This window comes from Chelmon rostratus, chromosome 16 (assembly GCF_017976325.1).
Source record: "Chelmon rostratus isolate fCheRos1 chromosome 16, fCheRos1.pri, whole genome shotgun sequence".
Lineage (NCBI taxonomy): Eukaryota > Metazoa > Chordata > Actinopteri > Chaetodontiformes > Chaetodontidae > Chelmon > Chelmon rostratus.
This window is the reverse complement of record NC_055673.1, coordinates 24,997,830-25,022,691: the sequence shown is the minus strand read 5'-3', so window position 1 is coordinate 25,022,691 and position 24,862 is coordinate 24,997,830. Positions and strand designations below refer to the sequence as shown.

The following is a 24,862-nucleotide window of genomic DNA, read 5'->3' as shown; positions in this document are numbered from 1 at the left end:
GCTTCCAGCTATTAATATAATAGAATTAATACGTTTTTTTTTTACACCAGCTACGAGTGGTTTCTTCAGATAGGACTGAATCTCTCTGACAATTAATAGAATTTAAGAATCTGTTGCTTATCGGCAAACGCACATGAATGGCAGAGCAGATGTAAGACAGGCTTTACACACTACAGATACAGATACATTCGGCATATTAGACACAGCAATTCAGACAAAATAAAAACTTTTAATTTATAATTGGTTCCAACTGTTCCCCACCTTCCCGCACTGATGCTTTACAAATGAAGAAGACAAAACCAAATAAGACGCTCAACGAAAGTTAAATGTTAAATTACATAGACTGGACGGAGGTCGACAATGGTGTTCATTGTCGTAACGTAAAATGTTTACACTCATGATATTACACTACGATGTCTCCACTAACACTTTGCTCAAGGGGCGGGGCCGCAGAGCAACAGGTGTTTAAATACGGCGCAAGTGAGGCTGGAGTACGGCAGATCCTGGAGCTGTGGTCCACCTACATTCTCGCCTCACCAGTCCGGAACAGGTAAGACACACTGTCGATCCTCAAAAGCCCCTGTACTCTTCACATGCTGCATTTTAGTTGTTGTGTTTTACATAGGTCTTTGACTTTTAATTCAAACCGCAAATGCTGTGCGCCAAAGCAAAGCACAAAGGCGGTATCCCGGTACAATCAACACATTTACAGGTCTTTCTGACGCTGAACTGTATGGCACTATTCTGCATTGGAGTTAATCTTTATTGCAGATTATCTCTGTTTGTGACAGACTCTTATGCTTATGCTCTTATGATTTTTAAACCTCAGCTATTATTGTTTAATGCCCATTTATGTATATATCCAAAAAGTCTGTGATTTAAATTCTGTACTATCTTAGACATAACTTGTTGGCATTAATGCAAATATTGAGTGTCCTATCCATACCACATAACTGCAGTGTCCACTGTTAGATTCCTGTCATGGACCTGTGTTACATGTCATACCCTTCTCTGTCTTCATTTGATTCCTGTCTGTCTGCTAAAAGGCAACAAAATGATCTAACCCCCCCAGCTGATTCTTCTGTGGTAGGAACTAATAGAGGACATAGCTCAACCATTTCCATTCGCAAAGAGAAGGGACATTTTAAGTTTATTCCAGTCCAGGCAGATGTGATGTCATTTTGCTAGTGTTCTTTCTTTGATCACACTGTTTTGTGATTTGCTTTCTCTTCTTTTTGCTCTTCCTTATCTTCCAGTAAGTCTACAAAAATGATCAAAGTGACGTTGTTGGTACTCTTGGTCCTGGTGACTGTGTCCTCCACCTTAGGGAAATACATCCCAAAGACTGGCAAGAGGATTCCTCAGACTCTGTCCAGAGGTCTGTGAGCATCATTTGCACCTCTAAGGCTGAATGACTGAGAGTAAAGTACAGTGTGATAAATACTGAGATAAACCAGAGTATGTCATTGATCTGTAATGGCCGTGTTGTCCAGGTTGGGGTGATCAGCTGATATGGGCTCAGACTTACGAGGAGGCTCTCTACTGGTCCAGGTCAAGGTAAGGAATTGTTCTGATTGACACTGATGCGGGTTTACCTCCAACATTGACCTTCATTGAAGCTGATGATAAAATGTAAGGGAAACCGATTTGTGTTTTAGAAACAAGCCTCTGATGGTCATCTTTCACCTTGAAGACTGCCCACACAGCCAAGGTAGGTCTAACTGCAGGGGAAAAAACCTAGCTTCTACTGTTTGGTTATTGAGTTATTAAATTACTCATGCAGAGAAAGAATGTTCTATTGAATCAAGAGCCAAACCTATTTTAAGAGTCATTGTTTGCTCATGTGTGACATCACCTCACATATTCTGGACTGAGTGGCAGAATAAAGTACCTGTTTCTCCCGTAGCACTGAAGAAGGCTTTTTCTGATGACAACGAAATCCAGAAAATGCTCGATGAGGACTTCATCGTTCTTAATCTGGTGGTAAGTTACAGGACTTCTTAGCTCAGACACCAGGCTAAAGAAAGTATTTTAATAGTGCATACGACTCAATGTGTATTCAAGTGTAATGAGTTTTCAAAACTACAAAACTTTTTAAAAACCTTGACTCATACTCGTACAGCTCTGACAGCTAATAGGTTTGAAATTGATTTTATTCTTTAGCATTAAAGCCCCTGCAAATGTGGTTTCAAGTATTACATATTTCTCTATAATATTGAATACTCTTGACTAAAAACGTATCTTTGGAACAGATATTCTTAGTTATTGTTTTCCAAGAGTTTATCAGTCAACATAAGCATACAATCCAACTATTGTGATTCAAATGTTGCTAACCTGTGATTGGTGCACGAAAAATTTGCAACATCACCTATTTCAAACTGAACAGTGAGAAGAGCTCAGACAAAAAACACAAAATACAAAAATCTCTCATGTCTAATAACAACCAAAACTGCTCTACTTTTGGTGAAAAACGGCACCGTCATCATCAGCTCATAGTAACAGGCTGATTTGCAGAATTGTTTTTTCAGGCCTTTAAAACACAAATGCTCTGAAATGTTACTGTTCAGATTTTGATATGTTTGATGATAATGTGAAATATGAAAATTAAATAAAAAAAAGTAAATAAAATGTTTTTTCCTTACCTACAGTATGAAACGACAGACAAACATCTCTCCCCTGATGGACAGTATGTTCCCAGAATCATTTTTGTCGGTAAGAGCTATAGCTTGGTGCTTGTTTCCTGTTAGCATGTTAACATATCCCTTTAATAAGTTAGGCTACTTACCTTCAATTTATTTCCTGTTAACAAACAGGCCTACTACATCATTGGTTTTTACTTCTTTACTGATTTTACTACATTGTCATTAAGAGTGAACGTTTCAGATAAATGTAGTCAGTAAAAAGTCCAACATTTGCCTCTGAATTGTAATGGACCATGTATAAGGAAGCTAACCTGTTAACATTGTTGCCAAGATACTCTTCAAGTTCAGTAAACATACAGTAGTAGTAGATGCACATGGCTCCTGCCTGCTCCAAGATGGCACCTTAATTAAATTTCAAGAAATTTTACTCACCTACCATTGTCTCCACAGACCCTTCGATGACAGTGAGGGCCGATATCAATGGGCGCTACTCCAACCGCATGTATGCTTATGAACCAAGTGACCTCAAACTCTGTAAGTAACGCATTGTGAGGTTTACACAAATCTATCCTCTGCTAGCAGTGTCTATTTGTCTTTATGAAATACAGACCAAATAAATGTGAATGTGTCTGCCTCTCCCGCAGTGATGACCAACATGAAGAAGGCTAAGAAGCTTCTGAAGTCTGAGCTGTGAGCAAGAGGACAAGACGCTGACTTGACTTTTGACCCTCATCCAGAGTTATTTGCCCCCACAGATACCAAACAACATGCTGTCAACACATTTTACACATACACATAAGTACTGGAAAGTTTCTTCTCTTCACCTTTCACTCTCGAAATGTTTTCTCCTTGGGAATTCACTTCCTGATTCTTTCCTTTGTTATTATTGCTGTACATTGAGAATTTCTTATGAATAAATATGGAACTGTTCATACAAACATGGTGGATAATATCCCTTTTTGTTTGCCAGCAGATTGCAGGAATGTATAAAAGAAGACATGAAAAATACACATACAAAAAATTCTACTTCAATGTGAGAACACTCATGCTACTGCTGCTACTAGTAACACAAAAGTAGCTGCTACTAGCTTCCAAAATAACAAAGCAAAAACAGGCGTTGAAAATTAATTTACAATAAAAGACTGAAATATCTCATTGCCATAAGTATTCAGACCATTTGTTATGTTATCCTCCTTTGATCAATGATCTTTGAAATGCTTGTACAACTTGATTTCACAGTTGCCTGTTTGCCTTGAATTCAATGGACATAAGAAAGGCGTATGCAAGTTCCTACAGTTGAATGTTTTTGTCATAGTCAGAAGCACACCATGAGGCCAAGAGAATTGTCTGTAGACCACCAAAATAACACAAAAATGGCTTTGGGAAAACTTGGGAAAGGCCTGGAGGGGTCCAGCCAGAGTGCCGACCTGAGCCCAACAGAGCATCTCTAGAGAGATCTGAAAATGCACCAACACTCAACTTGGTTGAGCTTGAAAACTTCTGCCGAGAAGAATAGGAGGAACTTCAAAAGGAAAGGCGTGCCTAGCTCGTAGGATCATTCCCAAGAAGCCACGAGGCTGTCATTGCTGCCAAAGGTGCAAAATATTTAGTCCTAAGTACTAAGTAAAGGGAGTGAAAACTTATGTCAATGGTATATTTCAGTCATTAATTTCAAATAAATTTACAAAACCCTGTTTTGCTTGATTATCTTGAAATATGCATAGATGAATTAGGAAAAAAAGAGGAAAACAATGAATTTGGGTGGCTATGGTCCAGGAGGTAGACTGATCACAAGGTCGGTTTTGTCAGGCCGGCACACAATAAGAACTCAGATGCAGAGACTTTAAATGATCACAGCTTTTTTTAGCACGAAATCCCAAACCTCTTCGATGAGCAAAGGAAGACAAAGCTATGAAATTATCTAGATATCTATATATATACACACACTAATGATATACACAATAATGCTGAACTAAGAAATGAAAAGAACTAACATAAAATGCTCTAGCAGAGGATAACAAAATAACAGAAACACTATGATGAATACTACAAACTGAAATTGCTCCCGAGGGAGGAAGAAAACAAGACTAATAGAAAACAAAACCTGACTAGATAATCTATCGAAAAGAAAATCACTCTTTAGAAAACAGAGGAATACTAACACTAAGAATGAAAAGTCTAACAACAAAAAAACTCTCTTAATGAGGACTACAAAACGGGTTAACTAGGAGAAACAAAAAGTCAAAATCTGAACTATAAAACTTACAAACAAAAACACTCACGAAGAGGACAATGGAACACGTGGACGAGATACTGTGGCTATGGGAACGGGACAAAGATGGGAACGGGACAAAGATAGGCACGGGTGAATTGGCTCTCGGACTAAGACACACTGGCACAAGACAAGGGAGACGCAGACTATTTAACACATGGAGGGTAATCAGGAACAGGTGGAAACAATGGGTCATCAGGACGGACACGCCGATGACACAGGAGGAAGGGCAAGTGCTCTGAAACGAGAGGAGAGTTAGACTTTCAAAATAAAACAGGAAATAACGAGACAAAAACCCCAAGATGAGACAAACCTCACCACGGAGTGACAGGTTTGATCCCTGGCCGTTGCAGTCTACATAGTGTCCTTGCACAGTAGCCTCTGCCACCAGTGTATGATTATGTGTGTGTGCATAGGCCAGTGCTAGTGTTATAAAGCACTTTGTGAGACTGGAAAATTATTATAGAAATGCAGTCCATTTACCATTTACTCTATATTCCCTCAGTCCAGGACATTATTAGTATTAGTATTAGGTGAGGTTAGGACAGGTTAGTGTGGAAGGACTGTATTTTCTCTGTGTTAATGAGATGTTTAGAGCAGTTTGGTATTAAACGCAGCGGAGTGTCCTCCATCTTGTTACTCAGATGTAAGCAGACATTACATGGTGTGAGAAGTGGCCCAGGTAACCGGAACAGCTCGACATGCCGAAGTTTAATTCTCTGGAGGAATTTAATATTGCCAGCTCTGACAATATGCAGGGCCACAGCTTCTCTCTGTACCTGAGTCAGTCCTGGAGAGCTGCCGATGGTCGAAAAATTTGGACAACTTTACCTCCCCTATCTGAGAACCTAGACATAAACTGGCCCAACAAGTAAGAAATCAGGCAAGTCTTATATGGTGGACATGGCTCAAGGGGGACACCACAGGCAAAACTGACATCATCTGTCGAGTGCGCAATATACCAACACACACACCCGCATCTGAAGAGAAGGTTACAGGTGTTGAGGGATTCTTGGACCGAATCAAATAGTGATCACACAAACACAGACCTTGGCTGGAGCAGCCAAGGTCACAAACATACAAAGGACAGCGACAGTCGAGCCAGTAAACCAGCACCTGAACTCGTGTATTGTCTAAATGACATTTTGGTTTTGGTCTTGCGCATCAACCCTGTTGAACTCAGTGCCCTATCACAAGCATAATAACTGGAGAAAAGAAGAGAAGGGGCAGATTCACGGGACTGCATCCAAATTCTGACTACACATGTAATTTTTATTCTAGTTTCTGTTCTATTCTAATCATTCTTTGCCCCAAAATCTGGGTCTTAGTGGGTCTAAGACGTGGGTATGGACCAGGTTGATAACTTAGTTTAGTCCCGATTACCATGTGGTCATCTATACTCAGAAGAGGTGGTATGCAAGCTAGAAAGTAAGCGATATGCATGTTGGCTGTATGTTTTATAGCGGCCAATCAATACAAAAGTAAAAATTCCTAGAATACTGGCGTTCAATTCAATTCAATTCTATTCAGTTTTATTTATATAGTGCCAAATCACAACCGAAGTTGTCTCACTGGTCTGCGGGGGCTGTGGAAACTCTGAGAGCAACAGAAAGAGACTAAACAAACTGGTCAGGAGAGCTGGCTCTGTCCTGGACTGCCACCACTGAGAACATAGGTGAGATGAGGATGTCAGCCAAGCTGACATCTATCATTGACAAGCCGTCTTAACCCCTGCATGACACAGTGGGGGCCCTCAGCAGCTCCATCAGCAACAGACTGCTGCATCCAGTGTGCAAGAAGGAACGCTACTGCAGGTCCTTCATTCCATCAGCTGTCAGGTTATTCATCACAGGCACTGTATAATGTAGCACTGTGTTTACACACACACTGTTTTTCTTTGCACTACTGTAACACATCCTTCTATCTCATACATGCTATAACCTGTGCAGTATTACATTCTTTTTTACTTAAATACTACACCTATGCATATATATTTTAATTTCCACTGTGACACATGTATATATTTATCTATTGTGCAATAGAGCAAATACTGAACAGAACGTATCCATGCCAACCTTGTGCAATCTTTTGTTTAAATCCTTGTGCATTTTTTCATATTTCTCAGTATTTTTCATTGGCAATATTATTTTCATTACAGTATATAGTCAATTTTTTATTTTTTATTTTGTATTTTCCATTGCTTTTACTATTGCTATTGATGCTGCTTGTAACACCAAATTCCCCCAGCAGGGGATTAATAAAGTTGATCTTATCTTATCTTGAAAGGCTATAGGAGTGGGTGGGACTTTCTGGCTCAGCACTTGCCTGGTTTGCATTTTATCTAAAGGGAGTAGACTTCCCTGTATCTCAGTGCAATTTTTCTCTGGCAAATTTGACATCATATATGTAGTCCCTTAAAAGTCAATACATGGCCATTTGCTGCCCATGTACAGTTGTGTTCAAAATAATAGCAGTGTCTTTAAAAAGGTGAGTAAACGTATTTTAATGAACACAAATGCATTGGGGACACTGTGCATTCTATTTCAAAACAAGAGAACTGGAAAAGTAATTGAATTTGATAATATGATAAAGTCAAGAAATATAATGTTTAAAAAAATAGCAGCGTTGACATCTGTCTATACAAACTCAAAAATGTACTGTATAAACTAAGAAATGCTTGAAGATTCAACCTTCCTGAGAATCCTAAATTAATATTTAGTTGCATAACCATGGTTCCTGCTAACTGCTTCACATCTGTGGTGCATTGAGTCGACCAACTTCTGGCACCGGTCAAGAGCTATTGCAGCCCAGGACAATTGTTCCACAATTCCTCTGCATTTCTTGGTTTTTCCTCCTGAACATCATTTTTTATGTCAGCCCACAAGGTTTCTATGGGATTAAGGTCTGGGGATTGTGCTGGCCACACCATTACCTGAATGCTGTTTGTCTGGAACCATGATTTTGCCCGCTTGCTGGTGTGTTTGGGGTCAGTGTCTTGTTGAAACACCCATTTCAAAGACATTTCCTCTTCAGCATACGGCAACATGACTTCTTCCAGTATTCTGATGTACTCAAACTGATCCATGATCCCTGGTATGCGATAAATAGGACCAACACCATAGTATGAGAAACATCCCCATATCATGATGCTTGCACCACCACGCTTCACTGTCTTCACTGTGTACTGTGGCTTGAATTCAGTGTTTGCAGGACGTCTGACAAACTGCCTGTGGCCCAAAAAGAACAATCTTACTCTCATCACTCCACAAAATATTACGCCATTTCTTTTTAGGCCAGTCAATCTGTTCTTTGGCACATTGTAACCGCTTCAGCACATGTCTTTTTATTAACAATGGGACTTTGTGGGAGCTTCTTGCTGGTAGCTTGGCTTCACATAGACGTTGTCTGATTGTTACAGTACTCACAGGCAACCTGAGATCTTCTTTGATCCTCCTGGAGCTGATCATTGGCTGAGCCTTTGCCAGTTTGGTTATTCATTCGAATAGTCGTTTTTCTTTTTCTTCCTCGCCTTTCTGGTTTTGGCTGCCATTTTAAAGTGTTATCATCTACCATCTAGTAGCTGGTTCCCTCAGGATAGCTGGTGCTCAGAGTCTCGCAGTTTTATCTGGTAAAGCGAATGATTAGAGGCCTTGGGGCCGAAATGATCTCAACCTATATCATTTTAGCTGAACAGCCCATCATTTTCTGCACTTCTTAATAGGTTTTCCCTCTTTTATTAATTTCTTCAACAAAGAACGCTCTTCTTCTGAACAGTGTCTTGAAGGACCCATTTTACTCTGTTTTTCAAGGATGCACAGCCAGCACGTGCAGCGTCAGTTGCCTTGATCCTTAAATCAGGGCCACCTGTTTAACACCTATTTTTCTCACAGAATCAATGACCACACTAAGTGAACTCAGCACTGCTATTTTTTTGAACATGCCCCTTTCAGTTCATGATTCAGTTCCACAGAATCAGCAGCATGCACGTCATGCCTGTTGGGTCTGTTGGTTTTCTATACCTTTACTAAACCCTCTAGAAACCTACTTGCAGTGTAGAAGTTGAAATTCTAACAAAAACAGAGATTTATCTTGCTAGTGATGTGGGACTGCTATTATTTTGAACACAACTGTAAGTTGTCTGTTAATCCAGAAAAACAAGCTATGTCACCATCACCATTGATGACAAAACTCTACAGCATGAAATGTGTTCTCCTCAAATAACATCACTTTGAATTATTGACTTTTGAGTGAAAGAAAATGGGTGATATAAAAATATTTTTTATTCATATTTGCATTTTTTGCAAAGTGGAGGTCATAGTTATTATTAGTTACAGATTTTTGATTTCTGTTTCACAAGAAAACAAAAATGTCTGAAATCTTCCTTTTCTTAGTATCCTCAGACTCACTTGTGAGTCAGTCAGTAAAAATCTTGACCCTAATGACTCCAAAGATACAAAATATTTCAGGCTGCATTATGTCCATATGTAAATATGTAAAATATGTCCAAAATGGTGCACAAGATATATATAGTCTTGGGTTAGAATGCTTTACCCAGTGTACCACTATGTAGCTTCAATGAAAAGCTAAGACAAGCTGATATATTACATATACACACTACATGGCTCAATGTATGTATACACCTGAACATTACAACCATATGTGATCGCTGAACAGGATTCTGCTGCTGTAACAGCCTCCACTCCTCTTTCACTGTCACTTTCCAACAATTATTTTAACTTGTCTATTTGAACAACTGACTTGTCTAGTACCAGGTGTTTTTTAATCATTTTATTGATTTTGGCATATTAACAAACATAATTTCTCTAGTAAGAAAATCATTAAAAAACACAACTGGACACATACAGCACATACGCCTAATTGTCAGGAAGCCTGTGCTCTCCTATACCTCTGTGTCACATCAGACTCTCTTTGTGTTTGTCCTATTCTGCAATCTTGTCTCACCTACACCTGCTTCCAGTGCCAGTCAGCCACCACAGCTGCAGAAAATCCACACTCATAAACCGCAGGATAAAATCTGGGCTCTCGTCACCAGATCGTTGTACTCACTAGCCTGGTAACAAGTCTCGGCCACTTTGCTCTCCCTTGTACTTTTTTGACAATAAATCCTTTTTACTATTCTAATCCTTCATTGTCTGTGTTATATCTCACAACATAACACTACTGTACAGATATTAAAATACATACTGGCATGCACAAACATAGAAATCTGCATACACATCTTCTTACACAAATATTTACTGTCTCGTCTTCCAATATAACATCAATTTAATTTCATTAACCTTCAGTATAATCTATAGCCTTATTTGTCCTGCATTCTACATTTTAAAAGACCACCATATATAGTCACATAATGATCGACCCTATTTCTCATTTTGAACAAGGCAACTTCCCTTTACTGTATAATCCATTAATGAAAAGATGGTTCTGCAGGAGTTTTTCAGTGTCTTAACAAAACAAGCCTCCTCACCATTACACCGTCTGCTGCAACTAGTGGGTCACCCACATAGCTATGTAGCTTCAAAAATAGACCTCCTGAGGTAGATGACATTCCCCAGCCATAGAGGTCTCTTCATCTTCTGTCAAGATACTGACACTCAATATTAGGAATCTTATGAAACACGTTGATTTGTATTAGAAACAAAATGAAATAATCTTACTGTGCTGACATATTTTTCATTTGTTTTAACAAAATGAGCCCTTTAGACCTGAATATTTTTGTAGCGCTTAAGTCTAACATTTTATACACTTTTAAAAACCTAAAGATTTTACGGAGAAAAAACAAGAAAAGGAGACACTGGTCTTTTTCTTCCATTTGTGTTTTATTGTGGTTTACAGAACAAAGGCTCAGACTGGTGGTTTACAGAATCATCATTGCAGTTCTCATACAGTAGCTTACATCTGCAGAAGAGTCATGCAAAATGCCAAATACGCAGCACCAGCCAAGAGTGAGTCAAAATAGTGGACCAGCGACAGACACACACAAACACACACACACAGATGCACATAGGCTCCCAGGTCACCTCCTTACACATTCATACATGGTCCAAATAATTTAGAAACCAATATACAGAGTAGTGGCTGACATTATTGCATTCAGTTGGACCGACTGCAAAAAAAAAACAAAAAAAACAAAAACAAAAACAAAACAGTTGATCAGAGTCATCATCAGGCAGGATGCTACAGACTTATATGGGAATATACAGTGGACTACTGCAGACAAAGTTCCCTGTTTTTACACCAACAAGCGCTCAGTGTACTAACTGTACATGTTCAGCATGTTCAGCATCAGACACTTTTCTTATGCAGAGCTGTGACGCTGGAAGGAACATGTGCATTGTTCCTTCACACACAACAACTTGTTTTCAGAACACCTTCGCTCTCGCAAACCAAGCACATCACATAATAACAGCACTGCAGCAGTCAGTGGAAACACACAGGTCAGTCTTGTATTAACAGTTAAACCCCAGAGAAGGTCCGTAGGGGGTGAGGTGACAGCAGGGCTGAAGCTGTCTCACAGGAAAGCACTGGGGTTTGCTCTGGGGTCCTTTTGATTCCTGTAGCGGTATGTGAGCCACACTCCCAGAATCTGACACATGGACACAATAACAGTTGAACACTGATAGCACAGATATTTTCTTTTTCTTCTTTTCGTCATTTTTCCCTTAAATAATTTTTACTTTTGGAAAATTTATTTTGCTTTTACTGCCTTCTGAAGCACTTTGTAACATTTGTTTTGCTACAAAACCATTGTTCCCGAAAGTTGGAAGACTGTGTAAAACGCAAATAGAAACAGAATAAAACACTGAAAGCTCATATTGGATTGAAAACAGCGCAAACTTGAAATTTCATTGTTTTTTTGAAAATTATATCCTCATTTAGAATCTGATGTCAGCAATATGTTTCCAACAAGTTGGGACAGTGTCAACAAAAGACTGGAAAAGTTGTGAAATGCTAAAAGAAAACACCTAGTGGAAAATCTCACAATCAATTGGGTTAATTAATTTGAACCTCTTTCTCTCTCTCTCTCTCTCTCTCTCTCTCTCTCTCTCTCTCTCTCTCTCTCTTTCTCTCTCTCACCCAAGCAGATGGCCGCCCACCCAGAGCCTGGTTCTGCTTGAGGTTTCTGCCTCCTAAAAGGAAGTTTTTCCTTGCCGCTGTTGCCAAGTGCTCGCTCATAAGGGAGTTGTTGGGTCTCTGTAGCTAAAGAGACTGGGCTGTACCTGCTCTAAAGACCAGCTCCTGAGACAACTTTGGTTGTGATTTGGCGCTAGATAAATAAAATTGAATTCATTAGATTGAATTGAACAAGACCGAAAACCAATATTGCATGGCCGTGATCCTTGGCCCTCAAATGCTATGCATTGAAAACAGACAGAATTATGTAGTGGACATCGCTGCATGGGCTCAGGGATACTTTCAGAAACCATTGTTTGTGAACACAGCATCCACAAATGCAAGCTGAAACCCAACCATGCAAAGGGGAAAGCATAAATCCAGAAACACTGCCACCTTCTCTGGTCTGGAGCTAATGGACTGAGGTGATGTGGAAAAATGTCCTGTGGTCTGACGGGTCAAAATTTAAAATTCTTTTTGGAAATCATGGACGCCATGTCCTCCAGGCTAAAGTAGAGAGGGACCATCCAGCTTGTTATCAGTGCACAGTTCAAAAGCCAGCATCTGTGATGGTTTGGGGGTGCATACCTGCACATTTGTGAAGCCACCATTAATGCTGAATGATATATACAGAGGGAGTACCGGGAGTGCAGCCTCATGTGTTTCTCTGAGACGTGGCTGAATGGACTGATACCCGACTCTCTGGTTTCCCTGAACGGATTTACACTTGTGCATGCAGACCAGAGTGCAGCGGAGAGTGGTAAGAAGAAAGGAGGGGGGCTGGCAGAGTATCTGAATGAGCGCTGGTGCAACCCAGCGAACGTGCACATGAAGGAACAGCTGTGCACATGGGACCTGGAGCTGCTTGTTGTGGCCATGCGGCCATACTATCTACCGAGGGAGTTTCTGCACGTGACTGTGTTTTGCGTGTACATTCCTCTGCCGCCAACTTCCTGCTTTCCCCTCCTCACACACCTCCAGCCCAGTGGGCACTTCCCCTCTCCCCAGACCACCTTCACCTGCCCCCTGCTCCCCTACACCCACACGGACTGTTCCCTACACCTGGTGTGAGCGTAACCACCTGTGCTTGAACACCAGTAAGACGAAGGAGATGGTGGTTGACTTCAGAAGGAGGACACTACCACACTCACCAGTGAACATCCGGGGGAGGACATTGAGACAGTGGAAAATTTCAAGTACCTGGGGGTTCACCTCAACAATAAACTGGACTGGTCCCACAACACCGACGCCCTGTACAAGAGGGGCCAGAGTCGCCTCCACCTCCTGAGGAGACAGAGGTCCTTTGGAGTGTGCAGAGCCCTGCTCAGGACTTTTTATGACTCTGTGGTAGCCTCTGCTATCCTCTACGCTGTCGTCTGCTGGGCCCTGGGCAGCACAGAGCGGGACAGGAAGTGACTAAACAAGCTGGTCAGGAGGGCCAGCTCCGTCCTGGACTGCCCAATGGACTTTGTGGAGGAGGTGGGTGAGAGGAGGCTGTTGGTCAAGCTCACAGCCATCATGGACAGCAGCTCTCACCCACTGCACCGGACTGTAGAGGAGCTGAGCAGCTCTTACAGTGACCGACTGAGGCCCCCTCAGTGCAGGAAGGAGTGCTACCGCAGGTCATTCATTCCCACCGCTGTGGACTGTACAACTCAAATGTATAGTTATTATGTGCAATAACCTCTGTTCCTCTGTGATTTCAAACATCCACACATCCAAATCCACTATTGCTGGGCAAAAGACACTTTCTTTTTTTTTTTTCTTAAACTTACAGTACATAGGATACCTTTTTTTTTTTTATTTTAAAATTTTTATTTTTTATTTTTTTTATTGTTTGAACAGTTGTAATGTATTGTTCTTATTTGCACCTTTTTTGTTCTTGTTTTTCTCATTTGCACCTCCATTTGCTGTTTGCACAAAACAAAACTTTCAGAATTATAGCAAATGGTCTCCTCGGGATATAATTTTCAAAGACAATGAAATTTCCGATTTTCAACACTTGATATGTTGCCTTTTTGGCTTTTTTCATTTGCAAAAACAGAGAAAAGCCATTCTTAAAATGAAAATCAATTGCAATCTGGGCTGAAATTGGTTCTCACTAGGACTGAAACGATGCAGAATGGCCCATACCCAGTTGCTAATTTTAATAATAACGACCAACTATATTCATATTCATGTTCCACAGCTAAGCCCCCTCTAAGCCATTTGATCTTTTGCTAAGATCCTCATTATGTTGTCACTATGGCCTAATGACAAAATTGAAATTTAGAGAGCTCACCCTATTTAAAATGGAACCATTTAATTGTGCCAATGCATTCATTCACATTAATTCTTTTGTTACCTACTTGCTTTATTATACGGTAGCAGTTACTTTACAGCACTTTGCAGCATAATGCACCAGTTAGTTTTTCCCTCACAGAGTTTCTCGGCACAATCCATTCCTTACTTTCCCTTCCATACTAATACAAATACTATGACTAACACTACTAATGCTATTTATATGCTAACTTGTACACAGAATCTAACGACCCTCAGCGGTGTTGTAGTTGTCGCTCACCTCGGTGAAGCTGAAAAAAAGTCCAATCCCTCCTACAAAGCGGAGAGCCTCTCCAGCATGTTCCTGGATCTTATCTGCACAGGGCAAACAGGAGTGGTTGGGAAAACAAGCCTGTAGGAGAACAAGAGACACAACACTTCAAGCAAATGCTTTTGACAGACAGTGTAGAGATTTTCATGATTTTATTTTAACATGCTGAAATATAACAGGGGGCAGGAACACTGATCCAAACTCACAGCATCACAGGTGAGGTTGGGGTCCACCTGTTTGAAGCCACAGCAGTTGAGACTCTTCTCAACATCCCTTTGAGTACTCTGAGAGTTATTCCAGCCCACTTCTAGCAGGTGATCCTGAAGCACACAGACAGGACCAACTTGAAGCGTTACTGTTCATTTGACAGCATTTCCATACGTGCAGCATTTTGACATGTTCATTCCACACTCTATATTTGCAAGATAAAAAATGAGAGGGTTTAATTTTTAATCATACAATCCTCTAATGGTTGGACAGGGTGTTATCATTTTGCCAAAATATTAGTGGACAGCATGTAACCTGCATTGTCCATACAGCCCTCAGCAAAGTGTCTTCCATTGCCAATATCAGTGCTTTGTGTTTCAACTACAAAACCTAAATATACATTTCAGTAACAGGCAGCTTTTCAAAATCAAGTTTATGTTGATTTGTCATTCCATCCATCCAAAATATAGGTGAATTAACCAGAGCACAAAAAAACGTTAGATATCTGACAAAATGTACAAGCATCATGATAGAAACATAAATCAGAATCAGAATAAGAATCAGAATCTGCTTTCTTGGCCAACTATGTGTGGTCGTACAACAGTTCGACTCTATTTTAAACACTGCAATCAATCTACCGGTACTCGCAAAGAAAAAACTATGTACAGCTCAGTGAGGACAAAAAAAAGACAAAAAAGCCCTCCAAAAGATGAAACAATAAGTTAAGTAGTGCAAAAATATTTAAAAAGCAATAAACAATGTATCCAGAGAATGATGAGGCAATAAACAATATATACAATGAAATTTACAATGTACAGGGGTTTGATGTATTGACAGTAACACTGACTGATTCATGTTAAAAACTGTGCATTATTGGATGATAAGTGGATGTTTTGGTGTCAGAGGGTTAATGAAACTGTATAACTAGCTTACTGTTCATCAGGGTGACGGCTTGTGGGTGATCTGTAGCGCCTACTAGTGGGGAGAAGTTGGAACAGGTCTTTATTGCACACTTGGTGCTATTGCAAAAGAGTATGACTGACAAACACGTTGTCAGCCAGTTTGGACTGACACCACGGACAACATACTCCCCTGGGTCTTTTCTTTATCTGCACATCGCCAGAGGAAACAAAGAGAGAGAAGCCCGCTCTGTGCAGAACCCGACAGAAAAACAACAAACTCCTTCGGCCTAGCATTCTACTAGCTAATGTTCAGTCCTTGGACCATCAAGCAAAATGAGCTGCGTCCACAGATTGAAACACCAACAGCACATTAGGAGCTGCTGTGTTCTGGCTTTCACTGAGACATGGCTAAATCTTGCCCTGGACAAGCTGTACAGGATTGGAAATGGACTGGAAAATGAACACACAGAGGCTGCATTCATTGTTTTGGGAGATTCCAACATAGCCAAGTTCTCACATTTTGCTAGCAGTATATCACTTTTCCCACCTGGGGAAAGCAGACCCTGGATCACTGCTACACCCCATTCAGAGACTGCTACAAACCCCTCCCCCGCCCTGCTTTCGGAAGGCAGACCACTGCTCCATCCTGCTCTTGCCTGCATATAGGTGAAATTGAAATAGGCAAAACCAGGTTCCAGGGTCATTTGCAAATGGAGCAAAGAGGTTGAGGGGGTGAAACAGGACTGCTTTGATACAATTGATTGGCAGATGTTTGACAAAGGAGAAAGGAGAAGACGTCATACACACTCTCTGTCATAGGCTATATTTAGTATGTTCAGCAGTCTGTCACATTAAATTCAGGGGACCCTGATGCATCAAAGTAGCCAGATATGACTTCTATGTCTTCTGAAGTCCATCTGGAATGTCAAAAGAGACTACAGGGACAAAGTGGAGTCCAACTACTACAGCTCTGACCCCAGGTGCATGAGGAATGGACTACGCTGCATCACTGACTGCACCTGCTCCTTTAGGAGCAGGAGAGAGCAGCGAAAGGTTTGGCACCTGTTTGCACAGGTTGTGCGTCCTGCAACATAAATAAATATGGGGCCTGCTGCTTGTTGCAAAATCAAAAGAATGCTTATGGGGCCAGTACATTCCAGCAGAAAAGCATGATGGATGATGGCACTTCCTGTTTTATTGTGAAACCCAAGCTCTTCTCTCGTTTCAGATCATTGACTGGTGTCCTTCCCGCCTGTCTGATTGTCTGCGCCGGCCTGATTGTCTCCACCTGTTCATTGTTACCTTATGTATATATAGTCCGTGTCTCCCTTTGTTCTGTGCCAGATTGTCTTGTGAATCTCGTGAACCCTGGCTTGTGTCCCTGCTAAAACCTTGCCTTGCCTGATAGTATTTTGTGATCTAGTTTTGCCTTTTTGAGAACCTTGTGCCTTTTGTTAATTCTTTGGAGACCAAGCGCTTTTTGTTTTTGCCTGTACCAACAGGCTTTGTGTTAATAAATCCAGCCATCGTGCTTTGACCTTCCTTGGTGTTTTGTGTTCCTGCATTTGAGTCCTGAATTCCCTCGAGCCCTACGGGCGTGTTACCGGCTTTTCATTCCACTTTTGAGTGTGGCTATTTGGTACAACCAGTTCCGATGAAGCACACATTGACTAACCAAAGCCAGTCTGTAAGGGCCGGTTTGATGCAAAACTATGCTGCAATCATTAGACTGTGTCCCATTTCTACAGTCGTCTGCTTTACAACAGTACATACTTTAATATGATTCATTTTATATAATCTAATCATCAGTAGCAGTAGAAAGTTGTGATGATATTCATCATTACTGAGTTTCTGGTAATGGATGCTGTTCCCTCGAGGTGCTGATGTTCTCGTCTGTTTTTTAACTATTCATAATTCAGCAAGTGATGTTTCACTGACCAGCAATGAAAAAACGTCAACAGTTGGAAATTTGGCAAAAAACCCTGCACTTAACCCAAGGCTTTATTGTTCCAATTCATAAATATACAGAGATAACAACAAAGGAATGCCATGTAGGAAAAATAATTGGAGTTCCTGCTGAGTTTTGAGATAATTCAGAGGATGAGACTACGCTGTCAGCCGACACAAACACTCATGTTGATGAGCATTGCTAGCTAACATTTGCACTGTTGGTACACGTAGTTTGGGGACAATAAATATTGACTATAGAAAAAATTGGTGACCAGAATTGTGTGGCCAAATTACTTTTTGTCTAGTCTAGACACACACTTTTACAGCTGCGTTACATTGTGGTTCGTAAAAGCTACTGCAGGTTTAGAGATTGTTCTTTCTTTTTCCTAGTATAAAACATGGCCAGTTATCAATGCACACACATAAACACAAATTATGAAACAACAATGGATTCAAAATGACTGCCAGTCATTGTTTGATTGTTTGTTAAAATTTCTGAGGATGGATTTGCCTACAAAAAGCTGCTTTAATGGAGAAACAGATGATTTTCTCCTTACCTGTTGCTCCCTGTTGATGGCCAAACAAGCACTGGAAACACAGAACTGCACAATAAACACCATAAACAGGATGATCATGTACTTAGCTTCACTGTTAAGGAACATCGACAAATTTATTCCCAACTATCTTCCTGTCTATACTATTTTTGTGAGTCAAAATCCTTTTCAGAATTGTATATTTCTATATTTCTAACTCAAAATATTAAAATATGCTTTATTCATTTTTCACAAAATAAATCAAACATCTAAATCCAGCTAAGTGTGGTGGCACAGCTGTTTGAACATACTGTTTGCAAAAACTGCATCAAACATGTAAAGTTGTCTTTAATTGCAGTGAACTTTGGAAATACAGACAGCAAAAACAATCAGCACTCATGGCGACCATGTAGCTGTGAATAAGCCTGCACTTTTGCACGTTTAGGCTTAAGAAGCAGTTCATGCACTGTCTATCTTCTCTGTTCTTCTAATATCTTTATTTCAAAAGGTAAGATGAAATGATCAGTATTATTCTCATGTCTGGGTGTTAGGGCATGGTTAGCCTAGTTTACCTTACCATAAGTCAGTTAGTTTAGTCCTCTCACCTCCTTCTCAGAAAGAGAGCAAATGTAAGCAAGAAAAAAGAAGCAAAAGAAAGAAAAGAAAGCAAGTGCCTTTTATAAAATGTTAAACTATTCCTTTAAAGGTTTGTTGCTGTGACTATATGCCAAAAATATATTTAAAGTCAGCTTTGCAAAACTTGAAAACTCTAACGTTGTGTCAAATCATCAACAATCAAATCAACTTAACTTGGTTATGCAGAGAACAGGACTAATAACCTTCTACTGCCAGGCAAAAATAATCCTGCTTGTTCTGGTCTTTTTGAAAGCAGTTTGAGGATTGATTTGTTAATAATCTTAACAGTTTCTCAAACTACACATTCAAATTAAAAAGACAAAGTACACCATACTGAAACTACTGCTACTCCTTTGGTCCTTTTTCAGTGTACAAACTTTCATTTGGTCGTCCAGTATATTTTAGCACATATACAGTAAGTGTAGAAAGCTCTTGTTCATGAAAAATGTTTTCATTGATTCCATCAGCAGATCATAGCAATTTTAGAGTAACCTGGATGCTCTCATCTAGCATTATTTATATCAACACTCTTTTATTATAAATCTAAGAAATTCATTTGTATTTGAACGTTAGTTCACATATGGGGTACATCCTAAAACGTCTGCTCATTATCCAGCTAACTGTCAATTGGTTGCACTGTTGTAGGTTTGGGCTTGAGGACTTGTTGCTCTGAGAATAGTTCCAGATGTCATTCAAACCTGCTTCAAAAAACCCAGAGATCCAGACTCACGTCAAACCATCAACATTCCAATCTGGATAAATCAGTTGTGAGATATGAGAAGAACAGAGCCCAGATCCCTAAACTGTACAGCAGGTGTTCTGTCATTTACAACTGAAGAAAGCACGTGCTACAACATTTTGTTTGCACCCAAAAAATGCAACCTGCTCATGAAGCTTTAACACATAAAAAGAATGGCAGCAGTGGTTTTCTGTGTAATTTAGTGATGATTAAAAAAAAATACTGATCTAATGCAACCACTTGACATTTTCTGGGTGGCAATCATATATATATATATATAAGTTTTAAAACAAACTGCACTGATAACAGTTATAGTATGAGCAATCTGAAGGATACGAAGAAGAGCAGGACCTGATGATGTTTCATGGCCCCTATGAGGCCGGCTAGGGCCACAAAAAAGAGGAAGACGCCCACACCGATGATGCCTCCCACTACTTGAAAACTGGAGACCAGACCGAACCATTTACCCCATGCTGCAATACCAATCATCAGCAGGCTCACCATCTATAGGACAGACACGCAGACTGAGTCTTAATGTTAGAATTATTGTGTAAAATAGTCACATAGCATTTGTAATAATAGTAACCCTTGCAATATAGTTAAGATTGCATTATCAAATAAAAAATATTACCTGGAGGCAGCTTTAATTGGAAAAAAAAAACAATCCTTTTAAAACCCTTTAAAGATAAAACCCCATCAGGAAGACAGCTTCTTTTGAACTCTGTCCTGGGTTCTCTTGTGTATATAGTACACCCGTCTTACAACACTGTGTGCAGATACTGATTACCAACCGTCTTAATGAGTCGGGGGCACACAGCCACGAGGTATCTACACTTACCTGGAGCAGTGACACATGCAGTGTTCAGTGCAAGACGTTCTGTATATACATTCTCAAAGACAAATCTGTTACGTAAATCATTACAGTAAAAATGTGTCCCTCAAAATCTCCTTATCTTACATACAGCGTGGCAACATTAAATATAATTTACCATGGAAACAGATCTTCTGCTAAATAAAAGTAGCAACACTACAATGTAAAAAGAATCCTTTATTAGAGGAAGTCCTGGGTTTAAGTTAAAAATTAAAAAGCATTATCAGTAAAATAAACAATATATAAAAAGTCAAAGTGCTCATTACATATTATATTAAACTCATGATCTATTTTTACATTGGGTTATTACAGATGCATTTATTTATAACAATACAAACCAATATATATTATTTATATGTAAATAATAATCTGCCAAGTAACTAGCAACTATGGCTGAAAAATAAAACATTTTATTTATATAGTGCTAAATTACAACATAAGTTTTCTCAGGACACTGTCCATATAGAGCTGGTTCATATAGAGATGGTTCATATAGAGCTGGTTCATATAGAGATGGTTCATATAGAGCTGGTGCTGACCATACTCTTTAACACAGAGTAAAAACTGATTGAAAAGTTATTTTCTTCTGATGTTAGTCGAGTAAAAGTATAAAATAGCAGAAAATGTAATACTTAAAGGACCAATGTGTAAGATCTATTGGCAGAATATGGCAGAAATGCAATATAATATTCATATTAAACAAGGCCTTCACGTTTTCATGTGTTTTGTGGCCAATGTAGTTTCTCCTACATGCTTGGAAAGAGAGGGGTGACGCGAGGGGTATTCAGCTGGTTACACTCTGCAGCCTCATCATCAGATGCAACTAAATCGTACACACTGGTCCTTAAAGTTAACTTTGGTACAGTACTTAGAAGCTTGATTTAAACAACTAAAAACAGGTTAACACCCTCACTGTTATTATTTACAATCCTAAACACAGACATGCATGTTTCTTCTTTTCCAATAGATCCCCTTAAATCCTACACTCTGGACTTTTAGTTTGTCAAACACAGACTGCTGAAGCCTCATGTCAGCGACATGTTGTTCCGTGTGGTCCCTGAACGCAACTCAAACATAGCGTTCCTATCATTGAACGCATCATGCTGACTGTAGGGCTTTCCAAGAGAAATCGACAAATGATTCTTTTTTAATGAAGTACAAGGAAGGCGAGCAGTTAGTTTGTGGGAACACACCTGTAGTGATTAAAAAGACTAATATCGAGAGTCGTTACACCTCGGAGCTCATCCATTTTATCATATTTCAAGGACAAATGCAAGTTCTTCAACTGAGTGCCTAACAAGTAGCTTTCACAAGACCACTGACCGAGACAATACTGTGCAAGTTTTGTGGTGAGTGAGCTGACTACAGACAGACAGACTAAGAGTAAATGGTTCAAAGTTAAGCAGCAAACGCTAGAATTAAAAAATATTCATGTGTAGTCCCTAAAGCTATCATTATGACGTCATCAGTTTTTTCCTCAGACTTGACAGATCTCCTCCACACCTGCAGAAAACATTACTCAACAGTCGTCGCGGGCTCAGTACTACTCCCGACTTAGGTTTCAGATCGGTGGAGTCCCCCGATAATTTCAGGTGGTTTCATAGTACACATGCCCAGGCCGCGTCGCCCCCCCCTACGCCCCGCATGTGTACTATGAAACTAAACCTTGTTGTAACCGTAAAGATCATGTATACACCTGTAGTGTAGTTCAGGTTGAGAAAGTAGGGATGATACTTTCAAATGTTGCAGAAAACGCAATTTGTAATGCCATAAAATGTGATGAAATGAAACAACATTTAACGCTTTAAATGTTGGACTTCGCTAACATTTCCTCCTTTAAAAAGAAACCAGACCACTTTTTTTTCTTTTTTTTACGTTTTGTTTTTTCTGATATGGTTTTATGGGATGGGTACGGTGAGCATCTGATCCTGGTACAACAGTGAATAATTGATTGAAGCCGTGTCTGACCTCATCAGTGAATTAGCAGGACATTTCCTACACCCACAGGACGGATAAAACGCGGTCTGTTGATAAAACAGCAGTATAGAAATCCATATGGTCAATTCGGCTGTGGATACTTACAACATAAAGGATGTTGAGCGCGCACAGGGAGTGTTTAGAGCAGGTGAATCTAGAACATCCCATCTTCGTCAATAAATGAACAGGCCTACAGTGAATCCTTAAAATGAGTGTTTAAATAAATGTGTCGTCTCCAGAACTAAAATCCAGACCGAAAAAACGTCCGTGTAGGCAATAATTCCTCTTCCCCGCTGGGGAATGATGGAAAGATGGTTGCCCAGCAGCAGCTCTAACCTGGAAAGAACGAACACGAATGCGCCAATTACGAACATTGAAACAGGAGTAGATAGGAAGTTAGATATCAAGCCTTCAAAATAAATGTATGCCATTTGTCACGGTAGAAGTGACTGAGTTTCTGTATTAGCCTACATTTAAGCAGCATAACAATATAAATGCACTGTTTAAGAAAGGTCAGAGCAGTATTTGCCGAGGAGATTCAGGCCTTTTGGAGTGCCGGGGGCATTCTTGAGGACCAGCCATCTTCTATGAAGTGGTCTGCTAGGTCAAGAGCATCTCAGCTGCTGGAAGCGACTTATTGGTAGCAAGGCCAGCTTTGTCCTGGGTTGCCCCAGTCACCCAGTAGAGGTGGTGAGAGAAAGGAGAATAGTGGTGATGTCCTGCTGAGCAGTGGTGTGATGATGATGTTGGAAGAACTCTGCTGACACAAGCTTGAGTTGAAGAGACCTTTATTAACAAGCAGTATCAGATCAGATGCCGGCCATCTGAGAGAATTTCAGGGTCAGCTCAGAAGACTCTGCCCTTAACATACAGAAAACACAATGTTGCATAGTGTTACGTCTTGCTGACCCTACAAACCTATGTCCATCTTCAGGGAAGATGGATCTCCATGTTTACACCTCCACATATGGTCTCCCTCTTACCAGATCTGACCCTGCATGACCTCACATACCACAACCCAGAGTGATCAACGCTTTAGACCACAGTTTACCTCTGATTATGCTCACTCTAACCTATATTTGATATTAGATGCAGGACAGTTCTGTCCGTGACAGGCTGCTCCACCCACAGTATGTAAAGAAGACGTACCACAGGTCTTCCTTCCTGCTGCTGTCAGACTTTACAATCAACACTACTGCAGTGGACCACACACCAATACTGACACAATAACACATTCACATCAGTCCCTATCGGCATTATTGTCTAACCTAATCATTGCCTTGTTTTACTTACTTTGACTTATTCTATTGTTTACTTCTGAATCATATCTTGCTTTTTCTTGATTTATATTTTTATATAATATAATATAATGTGTTCTTTTTCTGACGCATATCACTATTAAACTGTCCACTTTGCTGTTGTGACACTGCAAATTTCCCCACAGTCAGATTAATAAAGGATTATCTTATTTTATGTTGTCTTATTTTGTGGCACACAGGGCTGTGGATACCACTGAATACACTTAATCATGACTTCAGTATTTCTGGTTGGTATTTGGAGGTTTTAGCAACCTGGGTTTTTTACATTCTACAGTAAAGACTTTGAAGTGGCAGGTACTTAGTATTTATAGAGTATTTAGACCTTCAGCATGGGGAAATAGAATAGTAGCACTTTATTTCCCTGGTCCATAATTACATAATGATTTTAAAGCTGGTGTTTATTATGAGGAAACTAGTTCTGACACAAAGTTTTAGAGTTTAGTTGATCGGGTTTATTGGCAAATCGTGTGGGCCTATTGCCAAAAGATCTGAAAATCTGACACAGAAAACTCAGGTTTGATGATGGTTATATTTATTACAATAATTCAGAACAGAAGAGAAACGTTCACTTGACTTGTATGTAACTTTGATGACCAGAGATGAGTTCTTAGAGGTTTAATCAATGCCAGGAAAGAAACTTCAAATAAAACTTGCAGAAAATATAAATGAAAAGTTAACTCAGTAAGTTGCTTCCAAATATGTCCAGAGGAATGTAGCAACTTATATTGTAACAAAAGAAAGTGTTTCTCTTTAAAGTGCAACATCAAATGATATGATTACAGTAAATATGTCATTATAAAAGGATAAGTGGGAGTGTTGCTCTGCCAAGAAACTTTAATATTCTGTTACAACAAGAAAAGGATCCAGCACACGCCTATAGAGAAGATGTTGTAGTAAATAACTCATTTGCAAGAATTGCTTATGTTTCATTTCATGCTTTGGACAAGAGCTTTACTGAGGTAGTGATATTCTCTATGTATTAAGCCTGTGATGAGGTCTATTGACATAGAGTCATTCTGCATGTGTGTACTCTATGCCTGTTGGTGGTTCCTCCACATTTAGAATAATTGGATCACATACTATAAACCTC

At 39.8% G+C, this 24,862-nt stretch overlaps 2 protein-coding genes across 2 annotated transcripts; one reads left to right on the top strand and one right to left on the bottom strand.

Annotated features, from left to right (window-relative positions):
- The first annotated feature begins 501 nt into the window (after positions 1 to 501).
- Positions 502 to 3,801, top strand: agr2 (anterior gradient 2). The gene is made up of 8 exons (XM_041954943.1): positions 502 to 550; positions 1,257 to 1,378; positions 1,494 to 1,557; positions 1,659 to 1,711; positions 1,907 to 1,983; positions 2,649 to 2,712; positions 3,093 to 3,176; positions 3,287 to 3,801. Exons 2-8 carry the CDS (start codon positions 1,270 to 1,272, stop codon positions 3,334 to 3,336), a joined length of 501 nt encoding a protein of 166 aa, XP_041810877.1. The 5' UTR covers positions 502 to 550; positions 1,257 to 1,269; the 3' UTR covers positions 3,337 to 3,801.
- A 7,028-nt stretch (positions 3,802 to 10,829) lies between these two features.
- Positions 10,830 to 22,753, bottom strand: tspan13b (tetraspanin 13b). The gene is made up of 6 exons (XM_041954941.1): positions 22,559 to 22,753; positions 19,942 to 20,109; positions 18,255 to 18,335; positions 14,845 to 14,958; positions 14,609 to 14,719; positions 10,830 to 11,521 (listed from the first exon to the last, which is right to left on the bottom strand). Exons 1-6 carry the CDS (start codon positions 22,619 to 22,621, stop codon positions 11,447 to 11,449), a joined length of 612 nt encoding a protein of 203 aa, XP_041810875.1. The 5' UTR covers positions 22,622 to 22,753; the 3' UTR covers positions 10,830 to 11,446.
- Between the last annotated feature and the right edge of the window lie 2,109 nt (positions 22,754 to 24,862).

Excerpts from the sequence above, each read along its gene's own strand:
- agr2 (XM_041954943.1), top strand. The coding sequence starts at position 1,270 with ATGATCAAAGTGACGTTGTTGGTACTCTTGGTCCTGGTGACTGTGTCC. Across the intron at positions 1,379-1,493 it reads TCCTCAGACTCTGTCCAGAG|GTTGGGGTGATCAGCTGATA; the intron begins GTCTGTGAGCAT and ends CGTGTTGTCCAG. Across the intron at positions 1,984-2,648 it reads TCATCGTTCTTAATCTGGTG|TATGAAACGACAGACAAACA; the intron begins GTAAGTTACAGG and ends CCTTACCTACAG.
- tspan13b (XM_041954941.1), bottom strand. The coding sequence starts at position 22,621 with ATGGGATGTTCTAGATTCACCTGCTCTAAACACTCCCTGTGCGCGCTC. Across the intron at positions 18,336-19,941 it reads ATCAGGTCCTGCTCTTCTTC|TACATGATCATCCTGTTTAT; the intron begins GTATCCTTCAGA and ends AGTGAAGCTAAG. Across the intron at positions 14,959-18,254 it reads CCATCAACAGGGAGCAACAG|GATCACCTGCTAGAAGTGGG; the intron begins GTAAGGAGAAAA and ends TGTGTGCTTCAG.